Below are 19337 nucleotides of genomic sequence, written 5' to 3' on the forward strand. Positions count from 1 at the left end.
CACTCGTGTCTTTTTTTTACCCCACATTAAAGAACCAGACCTAAAATGGTCTATGTTTATCCTTTGTATTCACTTTCCTGGTCAGTGCAGGTAAAAGAAAAGCTTGATGTTTGCATCTGGCTTTGGATGCTGTGAGTTTCTGAGTATGTTAAATGTTGCCAGGCATGTGTCTCAATTCTGTTTTAACACGTAAAAGCTGCTTTTGTGTGTCTCAGGAGTGAACTACACACTATGGGCTGATCAGATACATTCATATGCACACACACTCAAAGCACACTCTAATGCTTTCCTCCCAAAACCCTCTTCTTTCATTTTATAAATACTTTGTTTAAATATTATTCCAGCTTGTGATTTTTAACCTTTTTAACCTAACGCAAATTCTAATAACTGAGTAATCCCTCTGTTTGTCTTTCTCTCAGGGGTAAATATAACTTATTTACATGAGAGCGGAAGGTCGAATTCCCATTTTTTCTCCCTGTTCTGGCTGTATTTTTAGTTCAGAGTTTGTCTTTGGTAGGTGGAAATGTTTAATACGAGGGCGTGGAGGTGAGCTGGTGAGCAGCCACTGCACAGTAGCAAACACAGGAAACACGGGGAGACGACTTTATGGGAAATGAGACACATGCACACACACACACACACACACGCACGCACACATGCACGCACGCACGCACGCACGCACACACACACACACACACACACATATATCTGCACATGAAGTAAACGTTTTCGACTCTCATCAGTTACCTGCTTTGGACACGTGTTTTGTGCTTAAACTGTTTCAGTTAACAGTGACTATGTGCATCAAACAGTTCCCTGGACATTTGTCTCTCTATGACATCAGCAGCTGGACTCTGGTAACATTACACACTAAACGCTGCCCTGCTTTTGTTTCTGGCTTCCATGTAAGCATTGCTGCTTTGACACCATAGCTGTAGCTCCGAGGGCACGAGCACCCGCACTGCTTGTGTGTTTAAGGAGCAGGCTTGTGGTTTGCAGGTTGTACCTCATTAACTACACATTAAGTGTACTTAACATAACTGCTGACCATTTTTCAAAGAACTCCATCAGTTTTTAGATATAGCTAAAGCTCAGGCAGTCCAGTTCACTTCAGTACATTGTGAAAGACAACTTGCAGGGACTTGTAAGTTGCTTCAGACAGGTGATTAATCACAGTGAATGTTCAGGTGCTTTTAGTCTGTTGTCAAAGTTGGGTTATTTGGCAGCATTGACAGTTTAGGCGCTTACAGAGTGTAATCACTCACATCCATTTTGTATATTATCTGCTTTGAATCCAGTAGCTGCTCATGTGCTGTGATTTTTGGTGAATGACTCTTGAATCCAAACACCTCTCATGTAATAATGGGGTGTTTTTTTTAATCACTTATTTATAGTTTTGAATCAGAGTGTTAGTTTTGAAGTAAAGACACTGCAGGTGAGGGATGGATAGGAAGGAGAAATGAAATGCAAACAATAGTTCTGTTGATCCATCCGTTACTCAGCTGACATTATGTGTTTCATGGCTCTTTCACCTTATTGCCAAATCATGTCAGGCTTCTTCAGTGGGCATATCATAAAAAGCAGCAGACCAATTTTAAATGTGACTTTTATATTCATTTGAAAACAATGTTATCCGATGTGCAAAAGTCTGCAACCAGCCAACAAGCAGGATATCTGTAGTGTGGCTGCCCATGGGTGTAGGTGTGTCCTGTATAAAGAATAAAGCCTTGCCCTCACAGAAAGTGATTAAGTTGTTGCCCAACACCTTGTAGCAGGCTTGGTTGCCACTTTCTCACCTCAGACATTCTGCTGTTTAAATTCCTGCAAGTTTCTTTACACCACGTATCAGGTCCTTGGTATCAGGACCTGGATCCAGCAGCAGCAAAATTATACACCAACAGATAATAGTGACAGTTCTACATCCTTTTTACTTTTGTTTTTGTAATTACAAAAACTGCTTCATTAGATTTATATGGTGGTCTGGACTAAGATATGCTAAGATGCAATGTCTGTGAAGGGCTACTCACAGGCATGTGACATGTTGCCCCAGTCATGTGACTCAAAGCTGAGTTTGTTTAACTTGATACACTGTGTGGATGAAATGGAGTATAATGGAAAGAATAATTAACAAGGACTCTGTCCCACAGCCATAGAGACGGGTTGGCAATTACCTGGTAACCAGTTAGCAAAAACATTAGTATGCCCAGACTGGCTGGGAGTGTTAGTGGCTGTGAAACTGACTGCTAAAGCCACAGTCATGCAGGCCCGGTCTGTTCACCAGGCCTGCATGACTGTGAGTGGTCATGGTTGTTGCTAAGTTAAACTGATGACGATTAGCTATATGGTGCTGCACAGAAAAAACAATTGCGATTGCTTTGGTTGCTACCAGACTGTTGCAGCTGCCCGTAGTGTGCAGTGAAGATGCAGACTACAAGGAGTGCAGAATTATTAGGCAAGTTGTATTTTTGAGGAATAATGTTATTATTGAACAACAACCATGTTCTCAATGAACCCAAAAAACTCATTAATATCAAAGCTGAATGTTTTTGGAAGTAGTTTTTAGTTTGTTTTTAGTTTGAGCTATTTTAGGGGGATATCTGTGTGTGCAGGTGACTATTACTGTGCATAATTATTAGGCAACTTAACAAAAAACAAATATATACCCATTTCAATGATTTATTTTTACCAGTGAAACCAATATAACATCTCCACATTCACAAATATACATTTCTGACATTCAAAAACAAAACAAAAACAAATCAGCGACCAATATAGCCACCTTTCTTTGCAAGGACACTCAAAAGCCTGCCATCCATGGATTCTGTCAGTGTTTTGATCTGTTCACCATCAACATTGCGTGCAGCAGCAACCACAGCCTCCCAGACACTGTTCAGAGAGGTGTACTGTTTTCCCTCCTTGTAAATCTCACATTTGATGATGGACCACAGGTTCTCAATGGGGTTCAGATCAGGTGAACAAGGAGGCCATGTCATTAGTTTTTCTTCTTTTATACCCTTTCTTGCCAGCCACGCTGTGGAGTACTTGGACGCGTGTGATGGAGCATTGTCCTGCATGAAAATCATGTTTTGCTTGAAGGATGCAGACTTCTTCCTGTACCACTGCTTGAAGAAGGTGTCTTCCAGAAACTGGCAGTAGGACTGGGAGTTGAGCTTGACTCCATCCTCAACCCGAAAAGGCCCCACAAGCTCATCTTTGATGATACCAGCCCAAACCAGTACTCCACCTCCACCTTGCTGGCGTCTGAGTGGGACTGGAGCTCTCTGCCCTTTACCAATCCAGCCACGGGCCCATCCATCTGGCCCATCAAGACTCACTCTCATTTCATCAGTCCATAAAACCTTAGAAAAACCAGTCTTGAGATATTTCTTGTCCCAGTCTTGACGTTTCAGCTTGTGCGTCTTGTTCAGTGGTGGTCGTCTTTCAGCCTTTCTTACCTTGGCCATGTCTCTGAGTATTGCACACCTTGTGCTTTTGGGCACTCCAGTGATGTTGCAGCTCTGAAATATGGCCAAACTGGTGGCAAGTGGCATCTTGGCAGCTGCACGCTTGACTTTTCTCAGTTCATGGGCAGTTATTTTGCGCCTTGGTTTTTCCACACGCTTCTTGCGACCCTGTTGACTATTTTGAATGAAACGCTCGATTGTTCGATGATCACGCTTCAGAAGCTTTGCAATTTTGAGACTGCTGCATCCCTCTGCAAGATATCTCACTATTTTTGACTTTTCTGAGCCTGTCAAGTCCTTCTTTTGACCCATTTTGCCAAAGGAAAGGACGTTGCCTAATAATTATGCACACCTGATATAGGGTGTTGATGCCATTAGACCACACCCCTTCTCATTACAGAGATGCACATCACCTAATATGCTTAATTGGTAGTAGGCTTTCGAGCCTATACAGCTTGGAGTAAGACAACATGCATGAAGAGGTTTTTTTTTTTTTTGGGTTGTATGGAAGCCCCAAACGCAATTTCATTGTTCTTGACAATGACAATAAATAAATAAATACTAAATACTAAATGTGGACAAAATACTCATTTGCCTAATAATTCTGCACTCCCTGTAGTTTGCAAACACAATTACTTGCTAAGCTGTAGTGAAACTGTAAGGGATAACTTTTACTTTGAAGGTGAATGTTACGGTTTCACAACCACATGGTGGTTAGTTAGTGAGTGTTAACATTTTCCATGCAAACTACAGGCGACCATGGTAATCTGCTAGTGACCAAAGCCAAGGTGGTTTTTGATGCTGCATCCTGTTTGTGACTGATGTTATGAAATGTAATGTTTTAGATTTGTAGAAAAATTGTTCAAAATAAATGAACAAAACAGTAAATATAAACATGTGTTGGATGAAGGAGACCTTCATCTTGAATGCTCGAGCTCCTGTACTGATAGAGAACAACAATGTTACAATTAAACGCCTTTAAACACTGTTTCAACAACAAATGTTTATTTAAAAATTAACTATTTTTAAATCCTTTTTTTTGCAGCTTTAAACACTTTAAAGACTTTTAATAGCACGTGTCATAGTGGTTGCATTTCTGTGAACAAAGACCACATTTCCCTTTTGTTATTTGCTGCCTCTCTGTATTATTTCTCTGGGTGTGTTGCTTTTCTTTTTGGCTTCATTTATGTGGAAGATAAAAACAATATTTCCATTCCACATTTCAGAACAATTTATCTGCACTTTATCTTAGTGAACTGATTCAGCTGCTGTCCAAGTTTTACTTCATTGTCCACAATGTAATAATAATAATAATAATAATAATAATACAGCATCATTGCTTGGTGTTATGCTTGTTGAAGTAATTATGCTCATAACTCAAAACCAAAGTTAGTATTTAAATCTGCATTCCTGATATGCCGATATGTCTTAGGTTAGAGCCAGATGAAGGAAAGAAAGCAAAATAAACTCTGTGTGTGTGTGTGTGTAGGTGGGAATGGTGCTTGTTTCCTCTTGTGTTTAACCAGGAGATTGGGGAGGGTTATTAAAAAGGCACAGTCCTTATTTAAAGGAGTTCAATGCAGCGAGTTGAAGAAAAGCTCTCATTGAAATTCATGGCTTAGCACCTATAGCACTGTGGTTTGAGCAGAGCAGTGAGAGACACACAGCCAGCGGCTGACAGATTTAAATTAAAATGGCATTTACAAGAGATGGATGGAAAAGTGGAGGGAGGGGGGCGATGGCTAAGAGGGGCTGCTTTTTTCTTTTCTGGTGGAGAGCCTCTTTGCTCCAGTTTGTAAAGAAGATTTCTTCACATCCTATTTCTCCAAGTCAGAAAATGAGAAAAGTTCCACTTTTTGGAACCAGTTGCTGAATTCCCTTGGTTAGGGTTAGTTTTATAATTTTCTGGGTTAGCAAAAACAAAGTTTGATGTCTTTGAAAAATTAAAAGGATGTTTTGCATAGAGGGTTTTTTTTTTAACATTTTGGAAGTATTTCCTCGACTGAAACCACTAAATAGACTTTAACCGTACCCAAGGCACTGCAGATGGCAAGCTGCTCTGTTAGCTAGTCTGCAACTGGGTTTTCTTTGAAGAGGAAACTGTAACAATATAAACTGTTTAAACTGTTCCTGTTTGATATCCCAGATTTCAAAGCTTTTATGTAAAAGTGTTCTTTAAAGTGGAGGTTGTTTCTGTTTGTTTGATTTCTTTTATGGGTGGTTTTCTGACTACTGAACTGGAAACTTGTGTGTGTGTGTGTGTGTGTGTGTGTGTGTGTGTCTGTCTTTGTGAGGATTGGCAAGCTACTATAACTGTGGGGACCAACAGTCACTAATGGGGACAAAATGCCCGTGTAGATGTCAAATAACTGGAATTTTTTTCCACAGTTCTTAAAAAAACAGTGACGCAATATTGCCAGCTCAATGAAGTGAACAGAATTTTTATCATTTATAAGCTTAGCAGAAGCTAAAAGCTTATGGCTGAAATCCCTGTTATGTTCACCACTTTTGTGGGATGTACAGGAAGCATGACAAAATTTCAGGCTCAGGGTTATTGGACCTCCCCGACTATTTAATGTTTCTCTGCCTAAACAAAACATGAATTACTCTCTTATAACCCACAACCAGCATAGCTGACCAGTTTTACTCATTGAAGTATACAGAGGTTGAGTCAGGAGGAAGGAACAAGGCATATATGGGCAAGGACTGATAATAAGTAATGCAATGATACTGGACCAGCTAACCCAGTGAGAGGGTCTATGTGCAATGCATTTGGGAACTATGGATGTGCCATTGAGAGCATCCTCACTGGATGCATCACCACCTGGTACGGCAACAGCACCGCTTACAACCACAAAGCTCTCCAGCGAGTAGTGCGGTGCTCTGAACGGATAATTGGAGGTGAGCTTCCCTCCCTCCAGGACATCTACAGGAAGCGGTGCCTGAGGAAAGCGGGGAGGATCATCAAGGACTCCAGTCACCCCAGCCAGAAACTGTTCAGACTACTTCCATCAGGAAGGAGGTTCTGCAGCATCTGGTCCCGAACCAGCAGACTGAGAGACAGCTTATATTGTACATATATTATTCATATAATTCTCAGATTTAGCCATTCCTATATTTTGCTTGTTCTTGTGTTATTGTATTTTTGCACACCTCTGTTGCTTGTGGAGCTCACACACAAGAATTTCACTCACATGTACTGTACCAATGTACCTGCACATGTGATGTGATGATAAAAGGGATTTGATTTGATTTGATGAGTAGAAAGCCAACATCAGCAATGACCAAGAAGCACCTAGTTGCTCAGTGCAGTAACTTCAATGGCCGAAAGCTACTATGAAAGCTGGAGATGTTGGGGCTAGAGCGCATTGGACAACGTATGGAAATAATGATCCAGCCCTGATAGAAGAGAGCAGTGGAGCTGAAATAGACGATGTAACACTGAAACCATATGGCTCATATACACCACTACCAGAGTAATCCTAGGAGCACTTGGGTTTAAGTTTAAGGATGCAGGAGGCGCCCAATGGAGAAGAAGGTTGGAAGTCAAAATCAGGGAAGGAGATTATTTGGTTAACTGAGGTGCAGAAGGGCATCATGCAGAAGGTCCTGGATGAAAAACACATACAAAAAGATACAGATAACTGAAACTGCCAAACAAAGGGTCCAGCTCTGGCCACAAGCTGAAGAGATATGCTAGAGAACAAAAATGTGCTTTCTATCTATTCTAACATTCACACACATATATATTCTGATGAATGCATCAGAGAGCAACTTGGGGTTAGTATCTTATAATGATAATAATAATAATGGATTGCATTTAAATAGCGCTTTTCAGGACCCCTCAAACCACTTTACAATGCCACTATTCATTCACTCTCACATTCACACACTGGTGGAGGCAGCTACAGTTGTAGCCACAGCGGCCCTGAGGCAGACTGACAGAGGTGAGGCTGCCATATCGCACCATCGGCCCCTCTGGCCACCACCAGTAGGCGGTAGGTGAAGTGTCTCGCCCAAGGACACAACGACCAAGACTGTCCGAGCCGGGGCTCGAACCGGCAACCTTCCGATTACAAGACGAACACACAACTCTTGAGCCACCATCGCCCCAAAGTCCAAAAACATGTGGCGTGCAGACTGGAGGAGACAGGGATCAAACCACAACCCTTCCAATTACTAGCTGACCTGCTCTACCACCTGAGCTACAGCCACCCCGAGGAGCTTTGATCTCCAAAGATCCATTCAGGGTGTACTCTCAGCTACAAAGGAAGGATCACACAAGGGCAGACCCACCCAGAGCTGGAAGAACATCTGAGGGAAAGAGTTGTCACATCAATGGCTGGTGGATCTAAGAGCAGACATCCAACAACACGTCTCTGCAATGAAGATCTGGAGTGCACCAGGACCTGACATGATCCATGCCTACTGGCTGAAGAAGCTAAACAACACTCCATAATTGCCTGGCAGCACAAATAAGGAGGCAGCTTATACCAGATACTCATTCAGACTGGCTCACACAGAGTAGAACAATCTTGATCATGAAGCTCCAAAGGGTGTAACACCATTAAGCTACCTGCTGATTACCTGCCTCTCCACAACATGGAAGCTCCTCTTAGGCATCATAGAAACCAAGCCAAGCAGGTATATGAGTCAATCCATGGACATAGTTCAGATACTGAAAATAACACCAGAGAGCCGAAGCACAAACTTAAAAAACTGGTTGATGGTACGTCAGGACACTAAGACCAGGCAGACCAATCTGAGCACCACTTGAACTGACTACAAGAAAACATGGATACTGGAGTTCTTGGCACTGTACAAGACAAATTGTCCACTAATAGCATTCATCAGGAACTCCGTGGGACTCAGTGAAGATGAACATACACCCTACCAGTCAACAGATACCCATCTGGAATAATAAGCTGGTCACAGGAGGAAATAAATGCCACTGACATCAAGACCAAAACACTTCAAAAGTCTTACCCAGAGGTTCTATGAGCAATGGAAAGCGAGAGGGCCACGATTAGTGAATGATGATCCCCGAGATGAGTTGTTCCAGAAAAGCCTCGGGCAGCTGAAGCTAGAAAACGATGAGGAAGACGAAGAGGAACTATCATGCACGGCCAAGCCCTTACATGGGATATCTATCTGTACAAAGGAGAAGTGGCTGTCATCAAGAAATCCAACCAGTGGTTAGGAAACCAGTGGTCACTAAATGTGATGCCAGTAGTGCTGCCAGTGAACAATGGTCATGTTTTTGTTAAATAAGTGGATATCAATTTACTGCTTAATATTAGGTGTTTTTTACACAGTGGAGAATTAAATGAGTGCATAAAGATGAGAACTCTGACCAAACTAAGTCTAATCGTTTTCATCTATCAGGTGTCCAGTTTGAACCTGAGTAACTGACAAAAGAAATTCACTTTAAAAAGGTGTTTCTATTAATCTCATGGGATTTATAAATATAGTTCAGTCAGAAAAGACACATTTGAAGTGATCATCGTCATTCCCCATGAACATGCCACACATTTGAACAGAGGAGTAATGAGTTGTTATCCACTTGGAGCGGCAAAGTGAAGGTGGGTGTTGGTGGCGTGGGTGGATGTAGAAACATGTCAGGGAAATGTCCTTTTTATTGAGAATTGGCTGCTAAATTGGGAGGGGTGTGTTTGGTACATAATGTGAGCATACTGGGGCGAACACAGTTCAACTGACAGACCGAACTAGCTCCCAGACTCCATTTATGTCGTATTTGTATAGGTGTTTCACATTATTGAAACTTTAACATCTACAGTTGAATTGAGCTGTCAAATGTGTATTTGTCCCTAGTGGGGAGATCGGGTTGTGAGACTCGCTGTCAGCATCACCTCATTCCTCATCACCCTCAAAGGAAACGGGGAGGAGAGTAACTCGGAGACTCTAAATTATCCCGCTCTGCGTCCCTCTCTCGCCTTTCTTCTAACATTCTTTTTCCACATTCCTCTCGTCTTTCTTCAGTTTGTCTCCCTCTATCCATCTCTGTCTTTCACTTCATTCCTTCCTTTTTTTCTGTCTCTGATTGTACTTTGCCAGCCAGACTTTTGGGCTTTGGGGTGTAATGCTGCAAGAGTCAGGTTGTAATAACATGGCTGTGATATGCTTGGACCTCATCTGGAGTCAGACCTCCTGAGAGAGCAGGAGAGGGATGTGAGGACTGCTGGATAAAGAGAAGCAGAGAGGTGAAAGAGAAAGACAGACAGAGGATAATAAAAGAGACAGAGGAGAGCCTGTGTGAGAGGCAAAGTCTATCCTGGGGGCTCCTACAGGGCCACGAGGATGTGCCTCAGTGTTTTGTCTGGACCTTCTGGGGCTCCCAGCGAGGACGTTCAGTAGTTGTAAACCTGCTGACCTTCTTTGTCTAAACAAAGCTGCACACTGAGCTGGAAAGAAGAAAGATCAACCCTTTCTTTACCTTTTCACTGCTAAGTGAAGAAATGCAGTCACAATTGGCACAGGCAGCACATATCATTGTTTTTTGGTGTGTTTTATTCACTTCAAAGCACCACTGACTCCACAGGTCAGAGGTCAGGTCAGATATATATATATTTTAAATGCATTAATATTCTTTATGCCTTTGAAAAAGCACATTGGTTAAGGGACGTTCAGTCATGCTTCAGCTGTGTGTGTGTGTAGTTTTTTTGTTATGCCCACATAAACAGCTGATCTGCATAACTTCCGCAAATATCACCTAACTATACTCGCAAGGAGTGAAAGTCTTTGTTACAGCTTGTTCAGACTGCAGGAGTCACTCAAGGTGTTTGTTGGGTTGCTTTATCAGAAAATTTCAGTTAGATTTTATGGATTTTGACTTCTTACGGTTGTGTTTATTCACCTAACTGTTCCATTATTGGTGCAACTTTTTTTAAAATGGGAATTGATTCAACCGTTATCATTTTCTCGTATGGGTTTAAAAAATCCTTTGTTTTATTTTCATACACTTATTATAGTTCTAACGTCTTAAGATCTGGTCCATGAACCTCCGCCGTTTTTCACCAGTAACCCATGCAGCACACTGAGTGTGTCAGTGAGCTCTAGGCTTAGCCAGGCAGCCTAACCCCCTCGTCATGTTGGCCACAGTTCGCGCCCGCAGCTCTGTTTGCTGTTTTAGGCTCAATTGTGCTGACGGCCGGGCCTGTGTCCGTCTTCTCGCTCTCTCTCCGTTTATTTGACTTCTCCAAAGTTTAAACCGGTTGTAGAAACAGTGCTTTCTTATGAATTTAGTTTTCAAATAAGATCTATGCATGCTTTGGCATATGTTCAGAGCTTTTTACCCTCTAGCATCATTGGTCTGCTAATTTTATGAGTTGTACAGGGTCCAGATTTGGCTGCATATCAGTACCAGCCAATCTGGCTGAATTATGTGATGTGAGGTGGATTTGGTTTTACTCTTTGTCAGCTATGTAAATGTATGTAAATGTATGTTCCTGCATGAGTGCTTTTGATTTTGCACTTTGATTGAATAGTCAAATTAAGAGTGTACAGTTAAAAATCATTAATCATTCATTATCACTCCCATTTCAGGAGAATAAAGACTGTTCAACAGTTATTAAGTGAAAGGAGTCGTATGAGCAACCAGCCACTAAAAAGCTATGCAAGAAAAACAACTTCTTACGAGGATGAAACAAACCGTTCTTTCAAACTGAAGCCCCCTATCAAATTTTCAACTTCTGTTTTGTAGAGAAAGTCAGTTGATTGTGACACAAACCCAAACGAATTCCCCATTTCTTGCCAGAGCTCAGTGATATCTTTGGCTGGCGTTTTCCTCACTACTTGATCCTCCATCCTCTGCTTCTTTGCTTCCTCCCCTGTCCTATTTCACATATTCTTGCCACAATGTGCTCTGTAAATCACCAGGAGTAGACTAAGAGCACATCAAGCAGACCTCTGTGATTGAACGAATGGATGAACAGACTAGAACAAAGAAATAGTAAGTGCTGACAAGAAAAAGCCTTAGTGGAAGCTGAGATGGGTCAAGCATTGACATGTAGACTTTAATTGGTCCTGATGAAGACGTGTCGAGATTCTACCGTGTGTGAGAATGAGGTTTCAGATAGCATCATTCTGGCTCGTAGCATTAGGAAAGAAAAGCAGCGGTTTAATGACCCTTGGCTGTTCAGCTCACCCTGAAGATTGGGCTTGCTGTCACATATAACACATCTAACAGAGAAACCACAGTTCTTCAGTTACAAGTCTCCTTGCTGTCTCCTTTTAATACTGCGGCTGACCTGCCGTGTGTGATTACGGCACCCTGTGGGATTTTTACAGCTGTGATTAAGGGTGTAAGGATGATGAAGTTGGTGAAGGATGTCAGCAGAGGAATCGGGATAGTCAGCTAGACAACTAAAAACCACCTTTGGAGTAATATGGGTTTAACACTCAAGGCTCCTTTTTGCATTTTGTAATGCTACTGTACGGCTATCATTTGTTAACATGACGCTTGTTCTTGTAATACATTTATTTATGTAATCGGAAGGTTGCCGGTTCGAGCCCCGGCTTGGACAGTCTTGGTCGTTGTGTCCTTGGGCAAGACACTTCACCCGTTGCCTACTGGTGGTGGTCAGAGGGCCCGGTGGCGCCAGTGTCCGGCAGCCTCGCCTCTGTCAGTGCGCCCCAGGGTGGCTGTGGCTACAATGTAGCTGCCATCACCAGTGTGTGAATGTGTGCGTGAATGGGTGGATGACTGGATATGTAAAGCGCTTTGGGGTCCTTAGGGACTAGTAAAGCGCTATATAAATACAGGCCATTTACCATTTTACATTTATTACCAACCTGAGAGTTTATCCGCTGGTCATTCGACATGACGAATGACTTCTGAAGTCTTAATTCAGCTCAAGACGCTGTAGATTCCCGTCAGTAACACTTTCGGTCCGCTAGTAAAACGTAGTTCTATTAATCTGCGCTCATTACTCCGGATGTAAGTCCCAAAAACTGAATTTTGGAACTGAAACTGAACGGTGAGAAGTGAATCTGAAATTATTCAAGAGCTAAATTTTTAAAGGGTAAAATGCAGTTTCAAAGCAAATGAATTCATTTCCAAAATATAAAATTCAATTTCAATTTAGTGATGATCATTTTCAAACCAATAAATTGAATTTCAAATTAGGATAATTCATATTCAGCTTTTAAAAGCATTTATTCAAGTTATAATTCAGATTCAATCCAAGCGATTCAAATTCACATTTAACTTATTCAAATTCAGTGTCTGATGGCACAGATTTCTGCCCATAGAAAGTAGTTTCAAATAGTAGAATTCATTAAAGCTAAAAAGGCTTGTTTCAGACTGAGGGGCTAAGTCAGTCAAGATCAGGACTGTCCTCTCGCTTCTGTATAATCAGGTAAAAAAGCTTTCTTTATGTAAAGTGTTAAATATTCTCCGTGTTCCCACCCAGATGGAATGAACTGCATGAACAAGGACCACGGCTGCGCCCACATCTGCAGGGAAGCTCCGGGGAAAGGCGGCGTGTCGTGTGAATGCCGTCCTGGCTTTGAGCTGGCCAAAAATCAGAAGGACTGCACATGTATGTATCACATTTGACCTTCACTTACCCAAACCGACGCACACAGTGTCCGTGTCAACTCACTGACACAGCGTGCCTTTAAGTCTACATACGTTTTTCATAGATGTGTGCTTGTCGTTGTATTTTACAATTCACATGACAGCAAGGTGTTATCACTTTGTTTTATAGACCTGATTTTATTGAGGTGATGTATTAGTGCCACGAAGGATCAAAATGTTCCTGTTATAAACATCTGCAATAGCAATGAATGGACCAATTCCACCGGGCCTCCCGTGGTAAAATATACGGTTGGACATTTAATACCAAAATCAGCTAAGCGTTTCAAGCCAAGCTGAAGGTGCTGAAGGATTCAGAAGAGCGATTTCATGTCCTTTTGCAACTCAGTTCCTGTTTCTCACTCCTCGCACCTAGAGAATTTTGGGCTGCTGTTTTTGATGGGGGAAAGTGAGCTTTCACTTACAATGTTTGGCAAATCATCTCGCTATACTTTTAGGCAGTGAGAGTATTAAGATTTTGAAAGCCTCAAAAAAGCTCTAATGTTTCCCCCACTGTGGTAATATTTCATTAGCGGCAAGGGACCCGGTGCTGTGCTGGCCTGTTGAGCATGGCAGCAGTGGACGGTAGTAAATGAGTGATGAAAGAACTGGCAGACTGCAAAGCCTCCAGCATCACACATACAGACGCACAGACCTCACTTTCCTCTGTCATTCTTATGCCTGTTAATCGCATTTCCAGTTCTCTATGTTTGATGTTCTTAATCGACACAGGATGAAGAGTCTTAAGGATCTAAGTTTTTCTATTTACACTTGGTTTTTGTGACCTGTGAACACTCGGCAAAATAGGAGGACCTGAAAATGATGGAAAAATGATAACATAGGAATTCATAGGTGATTGTTTTTATGTTCCAAGGAACAAAAGCTGAAACTGAATTTCTCTGCTAGATACTAAGACCAGACACTGTTCCTGAGTACTACAGGAAGATTTACTTTACTTTCCCTGAACGGTTAATGACCAAACTCAAGCCTTTGGTCTTGTATAGAGTTTATTCAGTGCACGTAAGTAATCACTGTTTGGTCTGTGAAGCTTCATCCAGGTCATCGTAGTCTAAGGAGCTTGGAAAGAAAAGCGTCTGGACATTTTTAAGTTTCTTGAAGACGTTTCACCTCTCATAACCAAGTGACTAGGTGGAGGATCAATAGGGGGTCCGTGACCCCCTTGGGGACACTCCCATAGGGCTTAAATCTGGGACTCTCCACCAATTGCTCTTAAAACTGAAGAAGCTTCTTGGATGAAACGTCTTCAAGAAACTTAAAAAAGTCCAGACACTTTTCTTTCCAAGCTCCTTAGGCCCTGGCAGCAGCCAGGATGGCAATCACCAACACAGTCAGTTCTTCCTGTGCCCTTATAGAGACAAAGCTCCTGTGCTGCAAATAAGAAGGAGGTACTCTGATGTTATTGTGGAGCCATAAAGCTAGCTTTCCATCCAGGCTGAGGTGGATGAAAGAGTAAAACATATCAGATCTTAGGCAGACAAATATTGATGGTTTCTTGTTTTTTGTGCGTATTTGTATTTAAAATGTCCGGTCGTTTCAGAAACAGCAACATATAGAAACTGCTACGGAAATGATTTGAACATGATGCTCAGTCTCCTCTCCGTCCGTTACATCCCGTCTCTCTCTCTCCTCCATGTCTTTATGCTTCAGTATGCGTTTCCTCTCTCTCGCCCTTTCTTCCACCGTAATAACTTTTTGCTCCCTCTCTTTTTTACTTCTTCTCCCTTTTCTGCTACCATCCCATCTAATTCCCACTCAGTGTATTCTCCTCTAGCTCTCTCTCTGTCCTCTCACTCACGCTGACTTGTTGACCAGCATAAATCTGATTGCGTCTTACAGCACAAATGACCAGAGATCAGTAATGTAAACAAATATAGACAAATAAACAAGTAAATGAACACTGGCACTGTATTATAAACTCTAAAGAGAGCTGATGTCTGTGTTATCTTCAGTGACCTGTAACTATGGAAATGGCGGTTGCCAGCACACATGCAACGACACAGACACGGGGCCTGTGTGTGGCTGCCACCAGAAGTATGCCCTGCACTCAGACAGCAAGACCTGCATTGGTGAGTGACAGCCACCGAGTTTCTCTACACACACCCCGAAGCTCTCACAGCTGCCTGACTGTAACATCTGCTGTATAATGGAAGGCCTCAGACAGTTTTATAGCTTAGAACAAAGAGTAACATGTACGGGGGGTTGGAGCTGGTGAGTCAACAGACAGATCACCTAAAAGTTCTTCCCCCATACTGCCTCAACCTTACCGTACTTAAGCTCTGTGAACACGAGGGAGCGAGGAAGCTTTTCACACAGACCTTAAAAAAGACGATGGATTCAAAGCTTTGATGAGAATTTCTACTAATGTTTTGGGCTTCGACAGGAAGGGAACACTGCGATACATGTACAGTTAATCATAGTTGCAGACCTGACTGTGACTCATACTTCCAGGACTACTTAAAGTTTTCAGGTCATTTGTCAAACTTACTGTGAATTTATAATATACTCCACTGTTTGGGAATCATATCTGAACATGTTGTTAGCATAGTTAGAACCACTGACACCGTCAGTGATGGTTTATATAAATAAGAAATGTGATACTGTAAGATTAAATATGCTTGTGTGAGAGTAAAAGTTCACACACACACACACACACACACACACACACACACACACACACACACACACACACACACACACACACACACACACACACACACACAGTAAGACAAGAGAGAATATAGTGTAACAAATTAAAATAACTCTGCTTTTTTATATAATTGAAGAAGCACAAATAAATGTTTTTTTCCCAAAAACATGTAAAATGCAAATGAAAGATTCAGTGCAATGATTTTCAAACCCAACTCTGCTAGTGTATCCAAGCTTATTTAGGAGAGCTAAAGTTCGTATTTATTAAGCATGCCAGCAGTAACATGTCAGGACCGAGGAAACAGTGGTGACATATTTTAAACACATATTGAATAATAATCACATTCATTATATCAGAAGTAATGAGCTCAGTCAGCGAGCAGTAGGGAGCTGTCTCTGCTCACACAGATCATTTGTACACATCCTGGTTTTTGCTTAGAGGAGATTCATTTTCATCTCACTCGCTCTCCGATCAGTAAAGCATGAATAAGGCATTCCAGGTATGTGAAGCCATTCAGAGCTTTTCCTTCTTACTGTTGACTTAAATTTAAGAAACTTTGCTAAACCTGAAAGCAGTTTTCATCACTACAACCCGGCTCTCAGAGCATGTTTATCAGAGCTTGTCGTAATTTAAGTATATGGGTACAAGTGCTGCTGTTACACACATGATCACTTGTATTTTTGATCATCAGATTACATATTCTAATAATCGTCAGGGTCCTCAGTGTACTTAAATCAATGTCGCTACTGTAAGGATTTGCAGTAGGACGTGAAGGTGGCCTCTCATGATTCTCAAACACTTTGCATGGTAGATTCCTGTGTTGGCTAGCTTGGACTGTGAGCAGCGCAGATATTCCGGTGTCTTACAGTACGGAATAAACAACGTTTTCACTGTTTGCACGAAGGAAATGGCACACTAGATACAGTCCTTAAAATGACCATTCTTGTGTAATATTTGTGAAAATTATTTAATTTTGGGGAGTGAATTATTAAGCATAGTTAGTATTTTCAGTTGCTGTTCTTAGTTATTTAAAGTTTTAAGGAAGAAGCTTCACTTTGGCTCAGAGTAAATGAGAGCAGAGACCATCTGTTCAAGTTAAATTGGTGCACAGGAAAAATCTCTGTGTCTCCTGCTAAAAGAGCTGCTGATCAAAAGCAATGACAATATCCCAGTCAGCTAAAGAAAATAGGACAAAAACCCAGGCGTTTATGTGTATTACGAGACGGAGGTTGACATCTGAAAGCTGGAAGATCCTCATATTTGGAAAGTTAAGGATAGCAAAATGAGTCTTATGTGGCTGTTTGGAACTCCAGAAAAGGTCAAAGTATGTTTCCAGACAGAAATCCTTGGATTATTAGCAATCGAGTTCAGAGCTTCGGATGAGACTGTGTGACTGTGGCTCACAGGTGGTTTTTAACTGCCAGCTGAACCTCGGTGAACACAACACGTATACATCAAGGAGAGGTTAAAACCTAAAGTGTGATTTCATATTTAATGTTACAGATGAGCTGATGAGTCTGTGGTCAGTCGTGTCTGTGAACACTGGTGAACACATAATTATCTGATGACATTTTGATGGCTGTGTTTGAACACTGGACACACCTGCCTCGCTGTCTCTCAGCCTTAACACTGGAGCAGGTTGCTGTGCTGCTCTTCAGCAGCGCCGGGTTTTGATTGCCACTAACCCTTTTTCCTTCCAGCTGCTCTGAAGAACTGGAACACTCGATGAAGAAAAGGCTGTGAAGAGGAAGCAAAATGAGAGCGGGAACACTTCTCTCCCTCTTTTCCCAGTGTCTTGTGTGTTTTCTCTCTCTGTCTGTCTCTCTCTTCATTTTTTGATCAAAGCAAGGACCCCCTCTGTCTGAGTGTCCCAACTGCTTTATGGGCCTACCTTTAACCCCCACCCCCTTTGACCCTTTCTATATAGCGCTACTCCTCTGTTCCTTCTTCCTCCTCCCTCCTCCTGCTTTCTGGTGATAGTACCTGATTGCCTGTCTTGTCTGAGCAACCATGTTCAAACCGAATCAGGTGGATATGGGGATTAATCCTCAGTGCACGAGAGGAAAGAGTGACTATGGGTTGGGGGACCTTTTGTTAGACTCTGTGGTTAAAAATGGAAATCTCAATTGCAGCCTGATCTTAGAGAAAGCTCCCATAAAAGCAAAGCTAACCTCCTCCTCCAGCTCTCTCACTACCTCCTCACCCTCCATCTCACAGACTGGTTAAAAACCAAAGTCGCTGCAACTCCATCCACTTGTACCTGTTCTTGCTCCATACATGTTAACCGAGGAAAAGGGACTTGGAGGGTTCACCCATCCTCACTTTATTACCTGCCATTCCTGCTGCATGCGTCACTCACATGCCACATCGACCGTTTGTCTTTCATTAATCTGTCTGGCTGTTTGTTTGCTTGCTCAGCTGCATAGGAGAGCCTGTAATTCACTTTTGTTCTTTTTCCTTTCAATTTTCTTTCTTTTTTAATTGAAGGACTTTTCTTTTGCTGCTGCTGCTGTTGTTTGTAGCAACACTGGTCCTTCTGTTTCGTCCCCAGTGCACTGGTTTTACCATCTCCTCCTCGCTGTAGTAGTAGAGTGGTTCAATTCTTCCCACTCCTCATTCTCTGTAGGTCTGGCTCTCTAAAGCAACTCCCCTCTCTATGGGACTTCGACCACCACTTAGTCCCATAGACTCTTTAGGGATGAGTGGCTGGGACCTCTCTCCCTCAACCCCTTCTAAACCTGTCTGACACATCCACATCCACTATGTCTCCCACTCTGACAGATTATTTCACACAAGAGATGGTATGCAGCAGCTCTTGCTTCGGCACTCACACACATTCAAATAACTACATTTTATCCACTAGCTCAGCACCAGAAAAGCCTGCATTCATCCCTGAGTGTGCTTCAGAGAGCCCTCCACTTTGTCCATCATGTGCCTGAGAGGAGAGGGAGAAAATGGTCGCAGGCTGAGGCAGACGTTAATTGCCCCCTTATCTATGCCCCTTTCCCCCATCCACACCTCATGAGACCGAGCATGTACATCCAAGGCCTGTCCTTTTTGAAGCGAGTGGCGTGCATTCACAGAGATGCTCATTCAGGCCTTAATGGCTCAAGCCCAATAAAAGACCACCTCCCTCTCCTGCTCATCGCCAAACCTACCATCCCCAATGCAGCACATGCATGCCTCTTTAACAGCCATCCGACTGCCTTCTTCCACCCCCACCCCACCTCCGCTGCCCAGCCTTTGGGAATGTGGTTTTTCCAGCGTTGACTGTTAAAGCCAGTTGTGACATGTGCCATAGACAAACAGGCAACCAGCGCTGCCCCCAGACTACCTCCTCCTGTTTTTTGTTTCTCTGCATGCTCTCCTTACACCCCCTTCAATCCCCATCCCTTCAGACCTCCTTCCTTCATATAGCTCTCCCACTGTGGGGCATGATGGGACTGATGTTTTTCTTCTTTCTCTGCTCTTCTGTGTTTTTCATTCCCTCTCAATCATCTCATCTTTGCTCAGTTCTTCAGGCAACTCCTTCCACCCTGTGACCTCTTGTGCATCACTCTTTCTGCTCTTTCTTGTCATCCCTCTCGTCTCTGTGCCCACGTTTAAGGCA

At 42.5% G+C, this 19337-nt stretch overlaps 1 protein-coding gene across 2 annotated transcripts in view; it reads left to right on the forward strand.

Annotated features, from left to right (window-relative positions):
• The window catches only part of scube1 (signal peptide, CUB domain, EGF-like 1), a 119568-nt gene that overhangs the window by 54907 nt on the left and 45324 nt on the right, over window positions 1-19337 (forward strand). For both annotated transcript variants that reach the window (XM_086268895.1, XM_086268896.1), the window contains exons 5-6: window positions 12896-13024; window positions 15030-15146. In XM_086268895.1, coding sequence (XP_086125021.1) covers window positions 12896-13024; window positions 15030-15146 — 246 coding nt within the window. The remainder of the gene's footprint in view (window positions 1-12895; window positions 13025-15029; window positions 15147-19337) is intronic.

Source organism: Aulonocara sp. 'chitande type north' Nkhata Bay, linkage group LG17 (assembly GCF_057382095.1).
Source record: "Aulonocara sp. 'chitande type north' Nkhata Bay isolate Kocher_YH1m ecotype deep benthic linkage group LG17, A_spYH_male_GT1.1, whole genome shotgun sequence".
NCBI classification, from domain to species: Eukaryota; Metazoa; Chordata; class Actinopteri; order Cichliformes; family Cichlidae; genus Aulonocara; species Aulonocara sp. 'chitande type north' Nkhata Bay.